Raw genomic sequence first — 24029 nt, 5'->3', positions numbered from 1 at the left:
TTGAAGTCTTCTTATATAAGGAGTTGTCTGCATGTCTCTGTGGGTTCTTGACAAGGAGAAAGGGTTCAAACACTCCTTGGGAGGCCACCAGTGGTCAAGCCACAGCCACCATACAGATCAAGTCTTTATCAGGAAGAACTTCTTTGTTTTTTTTTTTTTGAAAGACAGTTTCGCTCTTGTCACCCAGGTTGGAGTGCAGTGGTGCAATCTCGGCTCACTGCAACCTCCACTTCCCAGGTTCAAGCAATTCTCCTGCCTCAGCCTCCCAAGTAGCTGGGATTACAGGCACCTACCACCACACCCGGCTATTTTTTGTATTTTCAATAGAGACCGGGTTTCACCATCTTGACCAGGCTGGTCTCAAACTCCTGACCTTAAGTGATCCACCTGCCTTGGCCTCCCAAAGTGCTGGGATTGCAAGTGTGAACCACTGTACCTGGCCAGGGAAAAACTGTTTAATATGTACAACTCCCCTCCAGCCACCCGTGGAAACTCAGAGAAGTGCTTGAAAAGTCAGACAGCTGCTTCGCAGAAAGGATGAGAAACTGTGTTCCTAACATGTGCTTCACAGACACTAGTCCCACTATGTGCCTCCTGACACAAAGAGGGCTCTGTGATGAAATGCACTAGCACAGTACCCCTCGCTCTGCACTCTTCATGGAGACTCACATGTACCTCACTGATTTAGGGTTCTGAAAATGCCAGTAGTAAACAAAACTGTTTAGCCCAGTCCCCCAAATGTCTCTGTGCTCACAATCCACAGAACACCCACTATCCAGTTGGAACCAGCCTCAGTGAAAATGCTCAGAGAACCGCTGACAGCTCACAGTCCTCAGGTGTGGGGCTCTGAGACCACCAAAGCCACAGCTACTTAACCGCCCCTGTCTTACAGGTATCTGCATGGTCTGTGTGCAAGCACCAGCGACCTTCACAGGAACAGATCGCGCACACCTATGACATTTACAAAGCACATCGAAGATGTACACTCAGAACCTCTTTTCCGAAAAGACTTTCAGCAAATGAACCCACCTCACCGTGGACCAGAGGCCTCGACTTTGGTGACACAGGGTCCCAAGCCCCACACCCCCAGATACTATGTCATTAATGAACGTGACTCTTACAAGAAAAAACATCTAAATGTCTGGCCAGAAAGACATTTCAAGATAGATGCTTCAGGTGACATTGTGGAGCTGTACCCTAGGAACGTGCAACAATATGCATCCTGGGTCCCCCGCCAGCCTCCCTCCCCACAGCTGAGTGAAGAAGAGGAGGAGACGCCAAGGAGAGATTGGATCAAACAGTCTCTTCCCCCACGCTCTCTGATAGACCTCCGTCGGGCTCCTCATTTTTATATTGGGGAGAGGTCCGAAAGTCAGAACCTGGCTCCCAAGCACCAGGGAAGGGTGCACTACAAGTCGTGGAAGGAAGATTTTGAGGGTCACTTTGAGAGGCCAGCCTATGTGCCCAAAAAGCCACGATCCCGGAATTTCCAATACCCACAGCCCCCTCTGAAGCCCAGAGGGAAGCCCAGGTTTGAGCCATCCCTCACGGAATCTGACTCCGTGTCGGCAGCATCCAGCAGTGACCAGCAGAACAGCAGTGCTGACCAGTACCTGCAGGTCACCCACAGCCAGGGCAGGTTCCCGAGGTCCGTGGGCCAGCCCAGCAGGAGGAAGGCCAAGTCGGGGCAGGAGCTGACCATGGATCTGGATGACTTGATTTGTTCAAATGTCTAGGCTTCCTCCAGTGTCCCGTTCCTAGAGGTCAGGCCCCTATTGGAGTGCTGGGCCAGCACATGGCATCTCCCTTTCTGGAAAAAGAGGTGAACACGTGTGTTAGAGACCTGAGGGGCATGGCCAGCCGCTGCTAGCTGAGGCTCTGAGGCTGACAGGGCTACAGGTACCTATTCTACAGCTACTGTTAGCCAAATGTATCCGAGTTAGGTGGTACCAAAGTATGTTACCAGCAGCGAATCATTACGTGTCTGCAGCAACCTCAATACTTGCCTCCTCAGAAGAATTTGGCAGAGGGGCACACGACAGAAGGAGAGACTGAGGCAACTTTTAGAGCAGGCATGAAAGTTTACTGAAAAGCTTTAAAGCAGGAATGGAAGAACGTGAAATATATTTAGTAGAGGGGCAAGCAGGCGACTTGAGAGATCGAGTGCACCATTTGACCTCTGACTTGGGGTTTTACACGTTGTCATGCTTCCGGTGTCTTGCGTTACTTCTCCCCCATTTTTCCCTTTCTTCCCTTGGGGTGGTCTGTCCGCATGCGCAGTAGTGGCCTGCTAGCGCTTGGGAGGGGAGCATGCGCAGTGTGTTTACTGGCGTTGTGCACATGCTTACTCAAGGTTCTTCCCTTACCACCGGAATGCTCCATTTTGTCTTTTAGTGCGCATCCTTGAGCCCACTCACCCAACTCCTGACATTTCATCTGGAAGCTGCTGACCACCAGTTTCAGGTTTTTTCTGTCTATTGAGAGACTGTCTTTCCCTGGTGCCAGCTGTGACCAATTATTATTTTAGAGAGACAACTAACAGCCACCTGACCATCACCTGATGGTCGTCTCACATTCCTGGGGGTTGTGTTGAAGAAGGAATTCATGAATTTTACAAGTATAATCAAAGACAACCAAAAATTTTTACTTTTTCCTTCAAAAGCTAAGTGTAGTGTAGCTCCCCAATAGTATAAGTTAAAGAAGAATACTAACTGCCTGTTTTTCCTTCTGTGCTCAGCAAGCCTTATCTGTACTTGCTAGTTTCACATTCCTTGAGGCTCAGGGAGTTCCTGCGTCACGTCCCTAGTGCAGCTGCAAAATTACAAGGTTGATGCAGAAACATGGCTTCCAAGGGATGTGGAACATGTAGTGTAGATAAACGTAAAAGACTGATCAACTGCCTTTGTTCTCGCTTCTGTAATACGCTTCCTGCCTCATGTAGCTCCTGGCCACTGACTGCTTAAAAGGTGGCTGCTTTCTTTGTCCAGGGCTCAGACTTTCCTGGACAATAGTCCTACTGAGCCAGGTGATCACCTTTTAATAAAGAACTTTCCTGAACTCACTCTGTTCGGTGTCTCCCATCTTTGTCCCACAACATTTCGTTGGCAGGAGCCCCCACTGTCTGCTCATGTCTGACACTACCCACTGCAACACTACCACCCATGCGTGGATTGTTTCCTTGGGGCTCTTTGCATCCAGAAGCACATCAGGCTATCATTTCAATGAAACTCAGTGCTTTGCCTCCTTTTGGGTTGACCACAAATCATAAGCAAGCCAGATATCTCATCCTGCCTGCTGAAGCCTCACCTGGGATATCGGAATGATACGAGTGAACTGTTTGTATTGCAATGCTGTCTTTCAACAGACAAAAGTCATCTTCTCTAATAAGCACCCCAAATCAGGTGGCCACCCTTAAAGATATCACAATGCTTAGTTTGTATGAATAATCAGTTTAGTAATGACAAGAGTAAATAACATTTATTGAGAACTTATTTTACTGTGCTAACTGGGCAGTATATCTGTATTAATAAATCAGGACACTTAGATTAGAAATAATCCATGATTTATCCCTAAGGTTTACTGGTTTGCTTAACTGGGAAGGATGGGAATCAAGTTAGCCTTAGGCCCAACTGGAGCCAGGGCATTAAAGCATCCTCAGGAATCTCTTTTCACCTCTCTGCTCTATTTTGATGTTTGTTGACCTCATTTTCTCCTACTGGCAACAGGCTTCCTCTATGTAGTCAATGGAGAAGGAAATCACAGCCACAGAAAATGCCGGGTTTACACCACCCAGCCAGTAAGTCCAGAGGGAAGAACAGCGCTGTTTCCCCCCACACCCCCTGTCCCCTTCACATCATCTTCACCTTTATGGGCTGATGTCCTTGGATTCTTCTATGGGCATTCTGCAGGGTTTGGGCAGCAGTGTGTTCAATCTGCCATGGTTAACCAGGAGCACACCCTGATTCAAATTTCCAGGATAACTCTCTTCACTCTAAATTGTGTCTTTTAAACATTTGTCTCTTCCACCAGATTGTGTCTTTGCAGCAAGAATGGTGTTGTATTCATTCTGCATTCTCAGTAACTGACACTTAGATATTGTATTCGTTTTCTATTACTCTATAACAAATTTAGTAGGCTTAAAAGAATGCAGACTTAGCATCTCAGTTTCCATGGATCAGGAGTCCAGGCCCAGCTCAGGTGGATCCTGAGCTCAGGGTCTCACCAGGCTATAATCCAGGTGTATGCCAGAGCTGGCATCCCATTTGAGGTTCAGAGTCCTTTTCCAAGCTCAGGTGATTACTGGCAGAATTCATTTCTTTGAGGTCCTAGGACGGAGGCCCTCCACTCCTAGAGGCTGCCCGCAACTCCCTGCCACAAGGCCCTCTCCACAGCATGGCTGTTTGCATCCTCAAAGCCAGAAAGAGAGTGTTTCTTCAGTTTTGAATCTCTTTCCTTCCAGGGAAAGCCTGAACCCACTTTTTAAAAGGGCTCACCTGATTAGGTCAGGCCCACCCAGATACTCTCTTTTGATTAACTCAGAGTTAACTGAGTGGAGATCTCATTACATCTTCAAAATCACTTCACTTTTACTCTATCTGGGAGTAAAATATCATCATATACACAAGTGCCAGCATACTCAAGGGAAGAAGATTATATAGGGCATGTATACTAGGGAGCAGCAATCTTGGAGGCCGACCACAGATAATAAACATCTGTTGAACGTGAATAGGTGAACAAATAAATGAAAGAATTGTCCTGATGAATGAATCACAGGGTTATATTCTAAGATATATCACCAATTCTAAACAGAAAGAAAAGTCCAGTGTAAATACCAGCATTTTAAAAGTACACACAGATTAACACCTCTCCTGAAATTTAGGAAAAGGAGTGGACGTATTTTCAAATATCTTGACATGACAAATCCAAGAGGTTGCAGTCTGCTCAAGATTCAATGTTCTACAATGCCATGGAAATGTGCTTTTGAGATAGAGATGCTCATGGGAGGTTCATGATGATGGTCCCCTCTTCCAGATGCTTGGTCTGGGACTGTGGCCTCAAGCTCCCTGGGACATTAAAACATATTGTGGAAAAGGCTGGCCTTTCCTCCAGACACCTGTGGGAGCACCATTGTCTGTGTGGGAGTGGGGAGGTGCTTCTTTAGGACTTGAGGACAAGCAGGTCCTGAGACATTCCTAAGAAATTTTGAGAGTGGCCAAACAGCCTTGAAAGTATGAGTATCACTCTCCAAGGCACAACACAGCTCACATGCACTCTGGCACTTACTGTTGGGTTAGGTCTTTAATTTAATTAAATTTAAAAGACATAGAATAGTGCAAAGTCTACTGGGACAAGCACCAATATTCCTACTGTCAGGGTCAACAACTGCCAAGATTGGAATTTTATTTCCATTTAGCCATTTTGTTACTATTAATAATACAGAAAATATTACAGATACAGTCAAAGCCTACTCTAATCCCTACACAAAGTCTCATTCCCTTCACACTAGGAAGAGTTTGGAGTACAGCCATTGACCAATCGTTTATAGTTTTATATGTTGTATGTGTGAGTATGTATAAGTATCCATAAACAATGTGTAAGCACATCTTAAGAAAACAGTATTATACTGCATGTATTAATGCACATATTTATATTTTTAGCAAAAAAATAGACCAAACTCGTTATGACTGTAGCAAAGTATTTCATCGTGTGAATAAACTACATAATATTGATCCTTTTTTTTTTTTTACTGATGGACATTGAAATCATTTCTACTTCTTTGCTGCTGAAAATAATGTTGCACTAAACATCTTTTATATGTCCGTCTTCATGTATCTTCTTGGCACACACATGTGCCAGTGTTTACTTAGAAGTGAATATCGGTCCTCCAAAAAGAGAAATCCCTAGCTCATAAGAGATGAGCATGTTCATTTTCACTAGCAGCTCCTTTATTAGTCCTCACAAGTCCAGACGTCTGTGCACACTTCCTCTAGAGCATGAGAGGGCTATTTCCTTATAGCCTCACCAAGGCCTGATACTGTCACACCATCTCATTTTTGCCAATCTGATGAAAAAAATTATACCAACTTATTTTAATTAAATTGCACTTTTGATTGTTATCATCTCTTCCTAAGTCAACTGGCCATTTGCATTTCCTCTTCTGAGAATTGATTGCCTAGTCAACACCTTTGTTCATTTTTCTGTAAACATCAACCATCATTGCTGTGAAAGGAGCTCATAAAGCTCCTGACAAAAGCACCACATGATAATCAGTTATCCCTTTCCCTTCCCTGAACTCTAGCCCTTGTCTAAGTTGCAGGAACAGAAAGCCACAAACCTACACTGTCAAAATGCCTTTGCATAACTGTGGTTTCACGACATTGCTTTGTATTTTAGCAACAGTCCACGGGGGTGTACGTTTCTGCCTTTGGTCAAACTATTATTGAGGACATGATCCACAGCATTATTAAAATCTCTCCTAAAAACACCTACATAACAAACTCCTCTCAGGTCTCAAAGATCAGACTATAATATCCATTAAAGAGTGAATTCCTTTCCATAAGAGTAGTTCAGTAAATATCTTAGTAACCTCAGAATGCTTCCTTTAGTCACCCCTTTTGTCTCAGAATTCACGAGTGCCAGGAAAATCAGAGCAAAGTTTTCTGCACATCTCTAAAAGACTAACTTCCCTAGCCTAAGGTAATATTTTCCAGCTACTCTGTGTGTGTGTGTTTTGCTTCTTTTTAGAGTTTGCAGGTTGTTGTTTTATCTTTGCACATTTCACACTTAACACTACATATACTCATAGGATGTAGTAGACAGTAAAGCATATGAGTAAACACGTGGCCTTTGGAAAGAGAAATCGGATGTTTGCCATAGCTCTGCCACTTCCCAGCTGTATGGCCTTGGATACCCTACTACTCCCATTGCAAAATAGTGCTGCGGTATTGTTGTGAAGTTAAATGGCCCAATACAGGTAAAGTGCTTAGGATAGTGGCTAGCAAGAAGTAAGTGCTGAGTAATGATTAGCTGTTGCTGAGTAAACAATAAACATAGACATGCTTACATTTGTAGATTCACATAGCATCTGCCCAAGCTAACTTAGTAAATATGCATGCAATTCTTCATCAGTGTCTAAGTGGAAAGCAGACACTGCACTCTATTCAGGGCCTTGTAAGATTGGAGCATGTGGACACTTGGGCCCATCTCCTCTATAGTTTGTCTGGTGGTGGTGTGAGTTAGAAGCTACTGGACTACCTACCCCCATATACACCTAATAAAAATTCAACTGGGACTTTGATGAAGTCTGGTGGACAACTGGGTGACTCAGAGGCCTCTCAGGACCTTGTGGGAAGGGCTCTGATCAACGGAATCTCCAGAGCTGTCATTCCTCCATCCCCTTCAGCTCCAAACTGCAGCCTCAGACAGACTACAAAATAGATTTCTGTCCCAGGCCCCTGGGAACCAGCTCTCTGTTCCAACCATCTGCTCACGCTGCCCCGTGCCAGCCTCCAGTGATAAAATAGATGAGTGGCCTGCTCCAAGGCTGCCCCAACCTCACCAATCTCCTACTTCCAGTTTGTCACAGGCCTCGGGGACAAACAGTTTGCTTCTCCAAATATTTTGTATATCCAGACGTTCCCATTTCCTAGGAGCAAAATAGTGCTACTATAGTCCTGCAGGGGATCTGCTTCACCCCCACTTTCCACCATCTGTGCTAGGTTATTTTGATGGCTACATAATATTCCACTAAATGGATGTTCTGTAACTTTGTTTAATATACTGTTAAATAGGTTGCTTCCAGTTGCAAGATTAATTTTATACATCTTTGTGCAGGAAGAGTCACTGGATCAAAGAACAAGTAGAGTAAAATTTTAATACATGTTGTTATTCTGTTCCCAGGAGGTTGCATACATTTATACTCTCATCCACAGTGTATAACTATTTCTCCATACCCTCACCAACATAGGGTGTAAACAAACTTCTTCATGTCTGTCCATCAATAGGTTTAAAAAAAGCCTCTCCTTGCTTTAATTTTTAATTCCCTAACAATGAGTGAGGTTCTGCATCTTTTTATAGCTTTGTTAGTCATGTCAATTAATTTTTCCACAAAGTATCTTTCCATGTCTAATGCATTCTTTTTGTCTATGGGGTTGTCTGAAAATTGCTTAATGATTTGTATGAGCCCTTGGTTCAATAAGAAAACTTATGTGTTAAAGTGTGTCCTGATTTTTTCTCATATTATCTAACTTTTTTTGAAATTTTGATGTGCTTAAATTTAATTGGGGTTAATTTACTAGTCTTTTATTTTATGGGTCCTGAGAGTATTCACATGAGTTACTTCCTTTGCTCTTCACAAGGCCATAGGGAACATTTGTTTGTTTGTTTATTTTTATTAATTTTTGAGACAGTCTTGCTTTGTGTAGCCCAGGCTGGAGTGCAGTGGTGCAATCACGGTTCACTGCAGCCTCTGCCTCCTGGGTTCAAGCGATCCTCCCACCTCAGTCCCCCAAGTAGATGGGATAACAGCCCCTCGTAACCATGCCTGGCTCATTTTTGTATTTTTAGTAGAGACGGGGGCTCGCCATGTTGCCCAGGCTGGTCCCGAACTCCTGGGTTCAAGTGATCTCCTGCTCCGGCCTCCCAAAGTGCTGGGATTACAGGTGTGAGCCACCAGACCCCACTAGGAACATTTATGATGTGTCCCATTTCACCTTGGAGCGAACTGAAGCTCAAAGAATAATGAGTGAAACTGGGTCTAGATCTTGAGCTCCCTAATTCCCCATCCAGGCCTTCTTCACAGCCTGGCTGCCCTTCATATCTTCCAAAAAGGTCTTTCAAGTTGTCATTTTGTTTACACTACTCTTCCAAACATTTATATCCAAAGTTTAAAGGAAACAATAAGTACACAAAAAAGAAAGATAAGAAACAGACCTCAATATTGACCTTTTCAAATATTTAGTTGGTGATAGCGCAGAAGAGGGGAAAAGGGGAAACCGAGGCTGTCCTTGCTATTCACACTGGGAAGACGCGACCCTGGCTCACTCTCCGCAGCTCCAGGGAAGCTGGAAGCAGAGAACTCCCATATCTCTAATAAAGCCGGGCCTCTCCCAGATGTCAGCGCATTGCATTGACTCCTGGACACCTGTACTAGAGGCCCCTCAGGCACCTCCAACTAAATATGCCCAGAACTGAACTCGGCCTATCTCTTCGCCATCTCAGGTAAGCTGCCAGGTGGCCAAGGCTGGGAGTCATGATGCTTTCTCCTTCTGAACATCCACAGTCGGGGGCAGAGACCTTCACCTTCCATCTCCTAAATACTCTACGATGGGTCCTCTTCTCTTCACCGCCACTCCCCGCACCCCTGCCCCACACCTCTCCCACCGTTGCACGCGCCCAGTCTCCACGCGCATTTCCTCTCCCACCCTGCACCTCTAATGCAAATCGCACCACCGTCCCGCAGGCTGAAAGCTTCGGTGCACTCAGGACAAGAGTCCACGTTTCTTAAACAAACAGTCGACATTGTCTGCGACCTGGCCTGGCCCAACGGGTCTCCGTCATTGGCCATCTTAGAGTCCCGGGGCTCCAGAGCTCCTCCCACAACTGGACAAGAAGGAGGCGGATACGGCAGGACCTTACCAGGCACGCCGGAGGCTTCCGGGACCCGCCCAGGCGCTGACGCTAACTGGAGAGCCTGGCCCCGCAGTCTGTGGTGCTGCCAATCTTAGGGAGGCGGGATCCGTCTGAGGGCCTGCACCAATTCAGGCGCGGGGGCGGGGAAAGAGGCGGGGCTACGAGCTCCTCCCAGAGCTCCAGCTTTCAGGCACTCCGGATCCAGCGCCGCGGCTCAAAACACCAGCGACCCCGCGGCCAAGCGCAGTTCCCGGCGCAATGGACCCGACGCTGGCAGCCCAGACGAGCGAGGCTGTGGCCGAGAAGGTGCTCCGGTACCGGCGGGACACAGCAGGCTGGAAGATTTGCCGGGAAGGCGTGAGTGAGGAGCTGGGCGGGAAGGCGTCCCGGAGACCGCTTCGTGGAGCCCGGGTCCCCAGGAGCCCCCAAGCCACTCCTCTCCCCGTTGTTTTCTGCACCCCAATCCCCTGGACCCGATTGAGAGGGATTCCAATGGGGATTGTTTTAAAAAAAGATTGGGCCTGTTATGCTTACAATGACTTAAGGTGGTATCTGTTCCTTTCACTCAGTGACTTACCCAAGGTCACCTGGCTGTTGAATGCTGTTTAGGACTGGAACCCTAACACCAGCCTCTAAAGCCTTTACTCTGTTCATTACAGCGTGAACCCCTCTCTTTGTCGTTGCCAGAGGGTAGCATGGGGGTAGTTTTGCTTGACACTTCTGACTTTTAACAAGTAGCCCTGGGTTGCTCAAGGAAACAGAATGCATGGTGGCTTTTAGATAATTTGAAAACCACCCACGGCTCTTGGAGTCAGCCAGTTGAGATCTTTTTCTTCATCACATTCTGCTGTGGGGACAGCTTTGCCCAAGACTAGTCCCAGCTTTTCCACGTATGGGTTGCACAGCCTTGGAGAGTCGTATCTCTTGAGGCCTCTGACCCCTCTTCTTTAAAACAGGGGATTAAGCCAAGTGACCAGAGACCTTCTAGCTCTAAAATTCTATGGTTCTGTGCCTTTTGACAGAATGGAGTTTCAGTTTCCTGGAGGCCATCTGTGGAGTTTCCAGGGAACCTGTAAGTGCATGCCTTGTTCAAAGCTTACCAGAGGTGCCGCACCCTTCCTGGTATCTTTATGGGTTTGCCTTTTAAAATATTCAGATCAACCCTACAACCCGTAATCAATTGTCCTCCAGAAAAGCCTTACTGTTTTTAATGAAATCATTTTCAGCAAACTGTATTCTTGTGAAAGCTCACTGTCCATTTCTGCAGGCCTGAAGGGAGGTGGGGCTAGTAAGTTTCAGCCCCTTCTCTGCAAGCCTGTCCCAAAAGAGTAGTGACAGACATGGCATGGTTCACCTTCTAGTCCTTAGATACAATCACAAGATAAACAAATTTGATTGATGCATTGGGGTCAAATTCCTTTTTGTGCTCCAGGTACCGAGGAGAAGGCATTGTATATGGGACACCAGAGGAGGTGTGGGACTGTGTGAAGCCAGCCGTTGGAGGCCTACGAGTGAAGTGGGATGAGAATGTGACCGGTTTTGAAATTATCCAAAGCATCACTGATGTAAATCTTCCCAAGCATGTTATCTCTAGATAGTGTCTGGGCCCTGCTATAGTAACTCCCTCCCATTTCTTCTGGAAGGGGTCCATGATACCTTTTGTCAGGGGAATATGTCCTGCAAACACAGGCTGCCCACTGCTTGCAACATTGGAGGCCAGCCTCAGCCCAGTTTCCTGGTGGGAAACGTCATGATTCAGATAGGCAGAGAAGCCCCAAACAGAGTCTCTGGGGGTAGCATACCTGTTCCTTGTGTGGGGCTGCTGCACTAGGCGACACAGGACCCTCAGCCCCTGGCACCCACTTCCCTGAAGCCTGGGCCAGTAGCAGCCCCATGTACCTGCATGACCCCAGTTACCCTCTGGTATGAGGGTCTTCACGCTTTTTGCTTACATGCTTCCAACAGATTTTTGGGAAATTATGCATCATCCTCACACATCCAGTTGACATCTATTAATAACATTTAGTTGACAACTAAATTTTTATAAGTTGCAAAGTATATCATTTTTGACATGTAAATACCAGTTTTGAACAAAGCAATGACATTCTTTCAGATGTATCTAAATAATATATAAATTTTTATTTAAAATACATGAACAAAGTTTATTAAATAGTCAGAAATTGTATGTAACTGTTTTCCTAGAACTCAAATTTCCATTCCACGTAGCCCTCTGAATTTTATCCTAATTTAATACATGGTTGTTCTTGGAAGTCATCATCCTGCATCATAAATATGCATAGAAATGGAAATTTTTTTAATCATATATTTCCTGTAATCATGAGACTAATTTTTTTTTTTTTTTTTTTTTGAGACAGAGTCTCACTCTGTTGCCAAGCTGGAGTGCAGTGGTACGATGTGGGCTCACTGCAGCCTCCGCCTCCCGGGTTCAAGCAATTCTGCCTCATCCTCCCGAGTAGCTGGGACTACAGGGGCATGCCACCATGCCCAGCTAATGTTTGTATTTTTGGTAGAGACGGGGTTTCACCATGTTAGCCAGGATGGTCTTGATCTCTTGACCTCATGATACCCCCATCTCGGCCCCCCAAAGTGCTGGGATTACAGATGTGAGCCACCACACCTGGCCAAGACTAATTGTTTTTTTTTTAAATTGGATTGAGGTACGAGTGTAATTCATTAAAATAACATGATTATATTATAAATTCTGATAAAGAAATATTAAATGTGACAAGTAAAACATTTTGCATCTTTAGCTGAGATGAATGGGAGCTCTTTTTTCTAATTAACTCATAAGTCCATGAAAAGATACAAACTTTTCAATAGACAACTGCAAAGTAGAGGGGAAGCACAGGCTACTGGTGAGCTCAGGTTTACAAAAAAGTGGAGAATTACCAAGTGGTAGCTCTTTATCATTTAGTGAAACAATGAAAATATGGAGAAAGGGCTTTTCCTTGCAGACTGGCATTTTTCAGCATGCTTTTGGCAACTCTCAAATATCCTAATTCTAAAATAGATGATGGATAGATAGGTGGATGGATGGATAGGATACAGGGCCATGCCATGAGTTTGTCGCATTTATGACATGCGCTGCTGCTGTCTTCAAAATTTCTTTCCAAAGTTCTCCTCATCTTGGTTTCCAGACACTATACCTCAGGAATGATGCACCTGGGGGCAATCATCAGAGGTGGAAGCAGTATAATTTTTTTTCAAATTTTTCATCACTTCTGCCATTACTGTTACAGAATACCAGAATTTAGAAATGACAAAATTGCCTTGTTTTTAACACCAAGTTTTGGAATGTGTTTAAGAAAGGGAAGAACATGAAATTCTAACACCAGTGTATACTGCCTTGATTACATATTGCAGCCAGCACTCCTAATTGTCCCTTTGCCACCCTGGAGGATTTTACACACTGGGACAATTCATGATAGGATGATTCTAGATGAATGGGCATATGCTGTGCTTTTCTTCAAATGGGAAAGGAGACCCTGTGTGCAGGTGCAGCCTGTTCCCAGGCAGGTCGTTAAGGGATGAAGAAAACATGGAGCAGAGTCATCTGGAAATTCATCCTCATTGCACCCATTGCAAAGTGCTCAAGTGCCCCCAGGCATCTCACGCCCATTTGAAGATTAATTTCCTGAGGCCAAAAGTGTCCCTGCTGAAAAGTTTCTCAGCAACACGTGGTGCCCCAAGTCTTAATACCTGAGGGGAAAGACAAAGAGATGGAGACCTTTACCAGCCCCACTCACCTCCCCTGAGACTTCTCCCCAGGACTATTCCATCGCAGACCTGGCCTGTAGTTCTCCATTGTGACCCCGAGAGAGCCTGGGCCCCGCTCTCTTGCAGGATGGGATGAATGGGAGAAAGCCCAGCATCCTTGGTTTATAAAATGGGAGTGCGGACTACTGGGATATGCTGAGATTGAGTGAGGTTCAAGGTATTCCCTCCTGGGGCTGGGACTAGGGTAAACCAAAGAGTTGCCCCAGGCACAACATAGGAGGCTGAGCAAGTGCAGGGTCAGCCCTAAAAAAGAGTGGCCTTTCTTCCCTCTCCCTAGCTCTGGTCCTGTTCAAATCCCATCTCCACCATGAGCTTCGTGCTGAGTTCCTTAGTCTCTCCAAGTGTCAGTTTCCTCACTTGTAGTAGGGATTAATGATACCTGTTTCTAAAGGTAAGGGACAACTGAGAGCTTTGTCCAGCCAGGCTCTTACTAGGTGCTCAATAAATGGTACCTCTTATGGTCACTTGTGAGACATGACTTCAGCATGGCACTGGTCTGCAGCTAGATAGCTGTGGGCAGCCTGTGTCACAGCCCTCATCTTACAAACTGGGTGTATTTCCATGACACCCGGTTCCTGGGAAGATTTGCTCTGGATCTTACTGTTTGTAGTGCCACCCTACTGTCAGTCCTGGTACCTCTCCCAGACCTTGAGGGATGGAGTGGGAGTTGGGAGAAGATGTCCGGCCAGCAGTCACAGCTACATGCTTCTTTGGTTTGGCAGACCCTGTGTGTAAGCAGAACCTCCACCCCCTCAGCTGCCATGAAGCTCATTTCTCCTAGAGATTTTGTGGACTTGGTGCTAGTCAAGAGATATGAGGATGGGACCATCAGTTCCAACGGTGAGTGATGCCCAGAGGAGCTGCCATGCCTTCCTACGATGCTGGGCTTTCTCTTCTGCACCTCACAGTTCCTTAAGGAGAGCCAAGCAACAAGAAATCACCAGAAACTCACACTCTGAGTCCCCTACCTCATCTGGTTGGGTTTGAGGGGATTCAGGGCCATGGGGGTCTGAGGCAAGACAGTCCACATACCAGTAATTCTATGTTTAAGTCACGGTTTTGCCAGTGCCTCCCTTTTTTTTTTTTTTCCTGCCGAAGCTCATGGTGTTTGCTGTAGACATGTAGGTTAGTTGGGTGGCAAAAAACTTGTGTGAAAAATCCATGGCCATGTCTTCTTGAGAGTTTGGGTGCTGTCCACTCCCTTAATGTCCAGTGAGGAGCAGGGCTCCTGCCTCTGCACAGCCCCTGCCATTCCTCCAATTCTTCTACATGAGAGAGTTGGATGCATCCATGCCTCTCCTGGCTGGGATTTGAGAGAGGCACGTGCCTCCTCCCACTCCCAAACCTTGTGTTCTAGAATGTTCTTTTCTCTAATATTCTTGACAAGCTTGGGAAAGCTATGTGCGTGTTTATGCGTGAATGCAGATGAGTGTGTGTGAGTGCAAGTGTGTGTGCATGTGTGTGAGTTTGTGTACACGCATGTGAGAGGGTATTTGTATGTGTGAGTGTAAGGGGCAGTAGGGTGGGAGTAGGGGGACCTCACGCCAAAGGACAGGAGTCCGTCACAGACTCCAGGGCTGCAGGTAGTCCGGTCTGTGTGTTCTATGGCATCCCAGTGGCGGTGGCCTGACCGTCTGAAGTTGTAACTCACTGACATTCTGCACTGTCTTCCAGCCACCCATGTGGAACACCCCTTGTGTCCCCCGAAGCCAGGTTTTGTGAGAGGATTTAACCATCCTTGTGGTTGCTTCTGTGAACCTCTTCCAGGGTAAGGATAATTTCCTGCATTGAGGTACATGGCTCAGACCTAACCGTGCCTTCCCTGTGGACCTTCTCTGAAAAGGGGCACTTTGACTATGATTCAAAAGAAGAAAAATGCCTTACAGCTGTTTAGATTGTGACGATACAAAATACTTTCACACACATCTGCATAAGCAGAACCTCCTGAGAGTACCTGGCACATGGGCAAGAATTGAGGGGAGGCGTTACTCTTATTTGTGATGCAGGAAATTTTCCCTGCAGCCTCCAGGCTAAACAAATGTCATGGTCCATTGAGCAAATGAGGAAACTGAGGTTTGGGGAGATTCAGTGATGTGTTCTGACTCAAAGGCTAGGAGGTTGGCAGGGCAGGGTCTGTGCTCCGAGTCCTCCCTGAATACCCTCTGCCAGACAGGAGCAGCTTTGAAGATAGCAGTCCCCACCCCGCATTTCACTCAGTGATCATCTCTCCTCGGCAAGGAATGTGGCGGAACTCAGGCCTAAAGGGCGGTTCTGAGACCACACTGTAAGTCAGCCTCAGAATTGACCCCGGGGACTCTCTATTCCCATTTGCCACAGGTCATGGCCAGGCTCTTGCCAGGAAATTTCTGTGTAATGAATTACCTGTCCCTCATTGATCCTGGGAATCATGCAAGTTGACAGCGAAAGAAACTGCACCTTGCAGGTGTGTCGCAGTGTTCCCTGCAGTCTCCACACAGATGCCTGGAGGGAAGGGGTCCGTGCTTCTACCACATTGTCCCAGGAGGTGGGCCTCGGCGTCATGGGATTATACCAAGCCCAGACCTAGCACCTTTATGTTACCCTCTTTGCTAAGCTGGCTTTTCAGACATCACATGAAGACTTTTCTTAGATGTAACACAATTTTGAGTTTGAAAATAGCACAGCTGTGCTCTGCCACACACAAACATACACACCTGTGCTTAGTTTCAGTTCTCTCAATATATAGGTGCCCTAGATGCCCTGGCCTGGACTCATTCCTTGTCCTCTCCCACCTAGTAGTCAGATGCTAGGACTCACCTTTCAATGGTGCCGGGTCTGACAGAGAGGAGTTTTCAGAATAAGAGGCAGAGTCATTTCTTCTCAGGGGCTGAATCCCATTGCTGTCTTCTTTTTGGTGGAATGCACAATATAATGGGTAGTATCATGCCCATAGCAAAGGTATCACGTGGATTTTATTTTATTTTATTTTATTTTTGAGACAGAGTTTGGCTGTCACCCAAGCCAGAGTGCAGCGGTGCAGTCTTAGCTCACTCTTGGCAACCTCTGCCTCCCAGGCTCAAGCAATTCTCCTGCCTCAGCCTCCCAAGTAGCTGGGATTACAGGTGCCTGCCACCATGCCTGGCTAATTTTTGTATTTTTAGTAGAGCGGGGGTTTCACCATGTTGTCCAGGCTGGTCTCGAGCTCCTGACCTCAAATGATCCCCCCGTCTTGGCCTCCCAGAGTGCTGTGATTACAGGCATGAGTCACTACGCCTGGCCCAATTGCATGGATTTTGCTGATAGGTTGGTTGGAGTCCCACAAAACCCTGCCTATATGAGGGTTTTAATTCAAGTGTTGACTCTTCCAACTCCTGTCTACTTGATTAAAAACATCATGTGTTCTCAGTAAAACTTTCTTCCAGAGCCTGCTCTGTGCAGTTATTCTCATGAGGCTGTGGATCTGAAATCTGTGACAATGATTATTCTCTTATTATTCTGTGAAGATAGGCCTATTCTGGACGCTAGATTCAGCTGGCATTAATAGCAGCAGCAGCAGCTGCAAACATTTAGACAGCACTACTGTGTCAGCCACTATTCTAAGCACTTTGTATAAATTAACTATTTTTATAACACCCTAAGGCATTGTTGTGATCCTGATTTTTAAGATAAGAATGGTGGGTGCACAGAGAGGTTTAGTAACTTATCCAAGGTCACATAGCCAGCAAGTAAGAGAGCCACAGTCTCATTCTGGCCATCTGGCTCCAGAATCTGGGCTCTTAACGCAGATACTGATGTCTCAAAACAGCTAGAGTATCTCTCCTCTTAGAACTTAGATTCCAATGAAGGCAGGAGGAGACAGACTAAACACAAATGTAAGTAGTTCTGTCTCATGGATGCTTTAGTAAGTATCAGATGTTAAGTGCCTTGGGGAAAACTAAACCCAGATAAAGGTGCCAGGGAAAGGTGTGAGTGGGTCGTCTAGGGGGTTTCCCTAATAAGACATTTGAACAAAGCACAAATGCAGGGAGTCTTGGGCATGTTGGTGGAGTGAGCATTCTGGCAGGGGTATGAGCAGATGCAAAGTCTCAGAAGTAGGAGCAGGAGCCAGCGCAAAAGGAGCGCCTCTGAGGAACAGCACAGAGGGAGGTGTTGTGTTAGCAAGGGGAGAGGCTAGGACATTCGGCCCATGAGGTAGCAGGGCCCACAGCCTGTTGGGGACTTTCCTCTGAATAAAATGGGAAGCCACTGGGGAGGCCTGAGCAGGACATGCCCTGACTTCAGTCTTAACTGCTGTGATGCCCTGCTTCCCCAAAGAGGGTGAACTCCAAGGGACAGGGACTTCCTTCCATCTCAAAGCCTTAGCATCATCTGCACTGCACCCTCTCCCTCACCCACCAACCTCTGCCCATCCCACCTTTGCTAGGGCATTCTCTCTCCTCTTGCTCTCTTGAGCAAGAGGCTGTGAGCAAGAGGGCAAGAGGACTCATCAGGGGTGAGGTGGTGTTGAGGCCAGAGGTAGTGGTGGTTGAGCTGCAAGTGACTGTGGGGGATGGGGGAAATGTGTTCTCAAGGTGGAGGAACCTGTATTTGTGGTCAAGGCAGCATTACAGTATCATTTCTGGAGCACTTGCTGGTGCTAAGTGTGCTTCACGCCTACTCTCATTAAATCCTTCTAGCAACCATAGTGGATGCCTTCATCCCAGCCTTTTCTGAGGGGAGACTGGGTGACCCACAACTCCTCTGTGCCCCCTGTTGCCCTTTCTGTTGTTGTTGTCACATAATGGTGTACATACAAGAGCTACCACTCACCAAGGCCACTGTGAGGAAGAGTTTGTCCCATCCCACACGGCCTCTCCCATGTTCCACCCACCGCAAAGCCCAGTCCTCACCCAGAGGGAGACATGATCATGGAGTCTCATTTCTCACTCACCTGTTCATGTTTCTAAAGAGGATGCTGCTGAGAGGTGATGGGGGCCAGAGGAGGCCCAGTGGGAGGAGGAGCAGGGATGAGAGAGAAGGCCCTAGCAAAGGCGGGATGGACAGGGGTTGGTGGGTGAGGGAAAGGTGGAATGTGGATGATGCTAAGGCTTTGATATGGAAGGAAGTCCCTGTCCCCTGGAGTTCACCCTCTTTGGGGAAGCAGGGCACAAGCAGAGGAGAAAAGCCACAGCACAGAGGAGCACATGCTCTCCCGTCTTATGGATCTGTTGGCCCCCATCCTGCTCCAGGCCCGTCGTCCTTCTATATGACTTGGGGAGTGAGATTTTTTTTTTTTTTTTTTTTTTTTGAGATGGAGTTTTGCTGTTGTCACTCAGGCTGGAGTGCAAAATGGTGCAATCTCAGGTCACTGCAACATCCACCTCCCAGGTTCAAGCGATTCTCCTGCCTCAGCCTCCCGAGTAGCGGGGATTACAGGCACCCACCACCATGCCTGGCTAATTTGTGTATGTTTAGTAGAGATGGGGTTTCACCATGTTGTCCAGATTGGTCTCGAACTCCTGACCTCAGGTGATACAACCGCTTCGACCTCCCAAAGTGCTAGGATTACAGGTGTGAGCCACCGTGCTTGGCCCTGAGGAGTGGGATTCTAAAAGGTCTCCAGTTCCAAACCTGTAGCCTGCATGATGTCAGGAAACATCTCGTGGGCAGGCGTAGAGCTACCTGGGGTTCCTGGTGAGGCTGAGGCTGTGGACAGTTGCATTCAAATAAAATGCCAAATGAGCTCCACAAAGCCCATACTACCTTTGTTGTCCTGACCGTTGAGAAGTTTGTCACGGTGAAGATTGCTTCATGTCCCTACCAAGTTGTGTTCCGTCTCCACATTGTGTGCCCCTTTGATTCTGGACTTCCAGTCTGCATCTGTGCCACCTGCCGTCCTCTGAGCTTCTGCCCCCCCCTCCCCGGCCAAAATCCCTTCATAAGTGCTCAGATTATTCGCCAGTTCTCTAAATAGCGGTTCTCAAAATTTTGGCATAAGGCTTTATTATACCCTTAAATATATTTGAGGGCTTCATAGGGCCTTTGTTCATGGAGGTTATAGCTATCATTATTTGATGTATTGAAATTGTAACTGGGAAATTTGAGAAATGTTAAAAATATTTTAACATAAAAATTCACTACATGTTAAATAACTTTATTTTTTAAAACTGTATTTTTTTAGAAACAAAAAATACCGTGAAAAGAGTGGCATTTTTACATTTTTGCTCATCTCTTTCATGTCAGCTTAACAGAAGCTCATACCTGCTTCTGCATGCAGTCTGTTGCAATATCACACATCATGTAACCTCCAGAAAACTCCACCATATGCACGTGAGAGAAGGCGAATCACGTGTTAGTGTTGTTATGAAAATAATGTTAACGTTGCAGACCCCTTGAAAGGGTCCCAGGAACCCCCAGGAGGTTGCAGACCCTAAATAGTGAAGGGCAGCATCTCTTCGTTCCTCTCAGGGCCTGGCACGAAGTGAGTTCTCCGAAAGTATTTGCTGAGTGAATCAGGCAGCAAGGTACTGCCTTTTTGGACTGGGAGTAGGGACTTCTCCCTCCCTGGAGGCTTGGAGAGGCTGTGGAATGCATCCCTGACGGGACGAGATTCCATCCTGAAAATGAGCAGGTCCAGAGAGGACCCCTGGGTAGAGGGCACAGCAAGGGATGAGACGCAATCACTGTATCATGGCCATTTCCACTGGGCTGGGCTCTGCTCACCTGCCTGGTGCTCATCCCCAGCATCTCTGCTGTAGATCGTAACACAGCTCTGCTGTTGCCTTTACAGGGAACCCACCAAGACCAACCTGGTCACATTCTTCCATACCGACCTCAGCGGTTACCTCCCACAGAACGTGGTGGACTCCTTCTTCCCCCGCAGCATGACCCGGTTTTATGCCAACCTTCAGAAAGCAGTGAAGCAATTCCATGAGTAATGCCATCATTACTTCTTGGCAAAGAACTCCCATGACTCATCGAGGAGCTCCAGCTGTTGGGATACCAAGGAGCCCGGGAGCATGCGGAGGCCTGTGTTCACTCTTTGGAACAAGCTGACGGACTACACATCTCTGAGAATGCCAACCAGAGGCGGCAGCCCACCCTTCCTGCCTCCTGCCCCACTCAGGGTTGGCATGCGATGAGCCATTCATGTGCTCTAAACTCCATCTGCCTGTTACCCAAACATGCCTCTCCTGGCAGGGTAGACCCAGGCCTCTAACCATCTGACAGGGACTCGGGCTGGACACCGTGTGATGCACTCTGGCCCCAAGCCTTTATGTGCCCATCACTCTCAGAGACCGCGTTTCCCTGACTGTCATAGAGAATCATCATCGCCACTGAAAACCAGGCCCTGTTGCCTTTTAATCATCTACAGCTCCCTCAGTCCTGCGCTGCAGACCCTCAAATGTATTTTTCTGATACAGACCTTGTATATGGCTTTACTGCCACAAAAGAGTTTTTTTCCTTAAAAAAGGTGTCAACTTGGAAAATAATGGTTTAAAAATGGGATAACCATTAAGGAAAAACACTTTCAATGTATCTTCCATTTGATGAATTTGTTTTTCTCTCTTTATCCCCTCGTGGTGGACTTCCATGCCCTCAATGAAACCAGGCAGTGTGAATCTGTTCCAGCCCAAATCTACAGCATTAGGGATGAGTTCTTGGCAGTGATTCTGAACTGAGCATGTACTCACGTCTGCATGGGGAACTCTGGGGAGAAGAACCTTCTTTTTCTTTCCCCTGAGCATTTGCCTTTCCTTGTCTTCTTACTGAGGTGGAGGCAGGAGGTCTCTGTCTTCCAGGCCCTGGCCAGGCCATCCTGCCATCAGGAAAGATAGACGAGCATGCCTCCCTCTAGCAGCCCTGGCTGGAATCTCCCCTCCAGATCCTGCTGCAAGACTGCACAAACCCACAGGGGCCATGTCCACCCAGGCACATCATCAGAACCAGTGAGCACAGCCTTGCCACCTGGAAGGGGCCGCAGCAGCCATGCAAGTTTCTTTCCCTATCTCCGATCCAGAGAGGGATCCTCTAACATTCTCTAGCAACCTTATCTGCACCCCCGCCCCCTTCCTTGTAAGAAAGACCGCGTGTGTCTGACTAAAATCCCTTCACGTTGCATTTACCCAGGTTACTATTGCGCGTGCAGGATGTTTTCACAGTGTTCTCAGCCTTTGCTCCTCCAAATAGAAAACATTTCCCCTGTGTTACTGTTACTTCCCTATTTTTGAGTCCTGGGGTGACTGTCTCTTAAATGTGCCAAGATGTGAGCAAGCTTTAAAACACAACAGCTCAGTGTTAAGGGGGCAGAAAGCTTCCTCTTTCTGTGTTCTATTGCAACTACAGATTCCACAATCATGCCTTAAGATCTTTTAGCTAACACCCTTTTCAAGAAATCATCAGGCTCTTGGATTGACTTAGAATTCATTCATTCATTAAGTGCTTACCGAGTCCCCACTCTGTGGCAAGCACTGTTCTATATCAACTTCTCATGAGCTCAGCCAATTCTAGGTGCACCAGCCAAGGAAACTTCATGCCTGCCCCCTCTGAGCTCCATACTCTGAGGTGGTGGTCTAACCAAGATGGGATCGCCTTGTCCGGCCCTGTGTAGCCAAGTAGAAGGCCAAACAAGTTAACCAGCAGGACGGAAACTGCTCTAAACCCATTATTCCTTGGGATGAATAGAACAGTGAGCTGAATGCCTGCTCTAATGAAGCCATTAAAGGGGTTTACAGTAAGGTTAGGAGCCCAGCTGGGTTTTCTGAGGCTACTGTTGGGAAACAGATTCTTCACTTCCTGTGGACCCTAGAGAAGCCATCGGATTGCATTAACATGGCTCCACTGATGATGGCCTGAGAATTACTACTTTTTGTGTTCCATCTGTTGTCCTTGCCAGGTCTTCCCCCACATCCTTACTTCACAGGATCAGGGGCTGAGAAGAGGCCAATACTCTGGCCCAGGCCTGGTCAAGGGATGCTGGTTGTTGCTGATGCAAAGGCACATTGCCTGGTCCTTAGCTTGGCAATCAGGCACCCAGAGATGACCAGACCAAATATCCCTTTGGCCAGGCACTCAGGTATTCCCTATAATGTTGTGCACTTAAAGCATCTTGGGCTGACAGTCTCTACCGAATCACAGAAGGAAGGACTCAATCTGCCGCATCACTTACCAGCTGGATAATCTATTTACTGTACATTTTTGCCCTCATATCAATACATTGGCACAGAACCATACACTGTAGAAGCTGCTGTGATCACCAAAGGCAGTGTCCGTTTAGCCCTGAGCACAGTGCTTGGCATGTGGTAGGTAAGTAGTAGCAATTTTATTTGATACCCTCATATACATGCTGGTTCCTTCTGTCAGCACACCTGTTCACGCTTTGAGCTTGGTGCTTCACCTGGACTCTGTTTACTGGCTCCACCACCATTCCCTAGGATTACTTCTCCAATCCAAACAAAAACAATTTTGCAAATCTTTCATGTGACAAATGGTATATTTCATAAATGACCCCAGCAATATTTCCTCTCCCCTTAAGCCTAGGCAGGTTTGTGTCAGCTCTAACTGATGGAGTATAGTGGAGGTGGTGCTATGCGACATCCAAGGCAAAGGTATAAACAAGATGCAGCTTCTACATGGCTCTTGCACTCCTGAGATGCTCATCCTGGGAATCCAGACACCATGTTGTGAGGAGGCCCAGGCCACAAGGAGAGGCCACCTATAAGCATTCAGGCCACCAGCCCCAGGTGAGTTCCCAGCCAACAGCCAACATCAACGGCCAGATGTATGAGTGAGTAATCTCACATGGTCCCAGCCTTTGCATGACTTCAGCTGACGCCAAGTGAAACAGAGATCAGCTGCCCATTCCAATCTCTGCCCACATTGCAGATTCATGAGAAAAACAAATGTCACTGTCTGGGGGTGAATCATGACACAGTTACAGTACTTGAAACATTTTTCAAAGCCAGGCATGAATTTCATATGAAATCACAATCCATTTTATTTGTGGCACCACAATATTATCATTAAGCTCTCTTTTTACACGGTCTACAATTTGTATCAGCTACCCCAGTGTGACTCTGCCCTTACTTTAGGGACAACCCTTTTGCTGGGTGGTGTCCTAGAAGGTCTGGGCCCGGGCAGCAGCCACTGGGAAGCCCACCTGTGCTTTCCCCCATCTGGGTAGGGCGGCAGCAGAGACCCTGAGAATCGGCAGTTATAGGAGCTATGTGTTACTGGCTTTGGCTTCAGCATGTCCTGCCTAGGAGTCTGCAGCAGCTGTGGTTTCCTTGGGCTGGAGGCTTTTCCTCCTAATTACAATCGTGACAGGTCCATCAGGCAGGGCCTTGATGATGTTCCAGGCTTCAAACCGTGTGAGGCCCTGCATGGCAGTGCCAGCCAGCTGCAAGATTTCATCTCCAGGCTGGATTGTCTCACTTTGTTCTGAGGCTGCTCCTGAAAGGGAGAAGATAATGGGTTCCACAGATGATGGGGAACAAGAAAGGTTGCCTCCTCTCCTTGATCTCCAGGGAGCCAGGATAGCTTGGTAGAGAGTGGGGCATCATCCCGTGGGAGCTTGCTTGTTGGTGGTTCTAAAATGAGGCATCTCTTAAGATGGTGACTCAGAGGTTAGGGAACCAGGCTGC

At 47.0% G+C, this 24029-nt stretch overlaps 3 protein-coding genes and 1 long non-coding RNA gene across 22 annotated transcripts in view; 2 read left to right on the top strand and 2 right to left on the bottom strand.

The window, feature by feature from the left end:
* TMC3 (transmembrane channel like 3) overlaps window positions 1-1736 on the top strand; it is a 41070-nt gene extending 39334 nt beyond the window's left edge. Inside the window, exon 22 of the mRNA XM_001110155.5 lies at window positions 893-1736. Coding sequence (XP_001110155.1) covers window positions 893-1736 — 844 coding nt within the window. The remainder of the gene's footprint in view (window positions 1-892) is intronic.
* The window catches only part of LOC144330039 (uncharacterized), a 115296-nt gene extending 105640 nt beyond the window's left edge, over window positions 1-9656 (bottom strand). Inside the window, exons 1-2 of the long non-coding RNA XR_013395860.1 lie at window positions 9430-9656; window positions 1614-1810 (exon numbers count right to left, since the gene is read on the bottom strand). This is a non-coding gene — a long non-coding RNA (uncharacterized LOC144330039). The remainder of the gene's footprint in view (window positions 1-1613; window positions 1811-9429) is intronic.
* A 169-nt stretch (window positions 9657-9825) lies between these two features.
* Window positions 9826-20780, top strand: STARD5 (StAR related lipid transfer domain containing 5). Its single transcript, NM_001260916.1, is given in 6 exon segments — window positions 9826-9987; window positions 10653-10702; window positions 11063-11195; window positions 14151-14268; window positions 15103-15196; window positions 20177-20780. Coding segments are annotated over 6 exon segments (642 nt in total). The 5' UTR covers window positions 9826-9888; the 3' UTR covers window positions 20325-20780.
* Window positions 20781-22860: 2080 nt separating this feature from the next.
* Window positions 22861-24029, bottom strand: part of IL16 (interleukin 16) — a 131058-nt gene continuing 129889 nt past the window's right edge. For 16 of the 19 annotated variants that reach the window (XM_077937630.1, XM_077937633.1, XM_077937636.1 and 13 more), the window contains one exon: window positions 23359-23838. In XM_077937630.1, the coding sequence (XP_077793756.1) occupies window positions 23645-23838 (194 nt within the window). In that variant the 3' untranslated portion in view covers window positions 23359-23644. 19 annotated transcript variants of the gene reach the window in all.

This window comes from Macaca mulatta, chromosome 7, assembly GCF_049350105.2.
Source record: "Macaca mulatta isolate MMU2019108-1 chromosome 7, T2T-MMU8v2.0, whole genome shotgun sequence".
Taxonomy (NCBI): domain Eukaryota; kingdom Metazoa; phylum Chordata; class Mammalia; order Primates; family Cercopithecidae; genus Macaca; species Macaca mulatta.
This window is presented reverse-complemented; position numbering and strand designations above follow the sequence as displayed.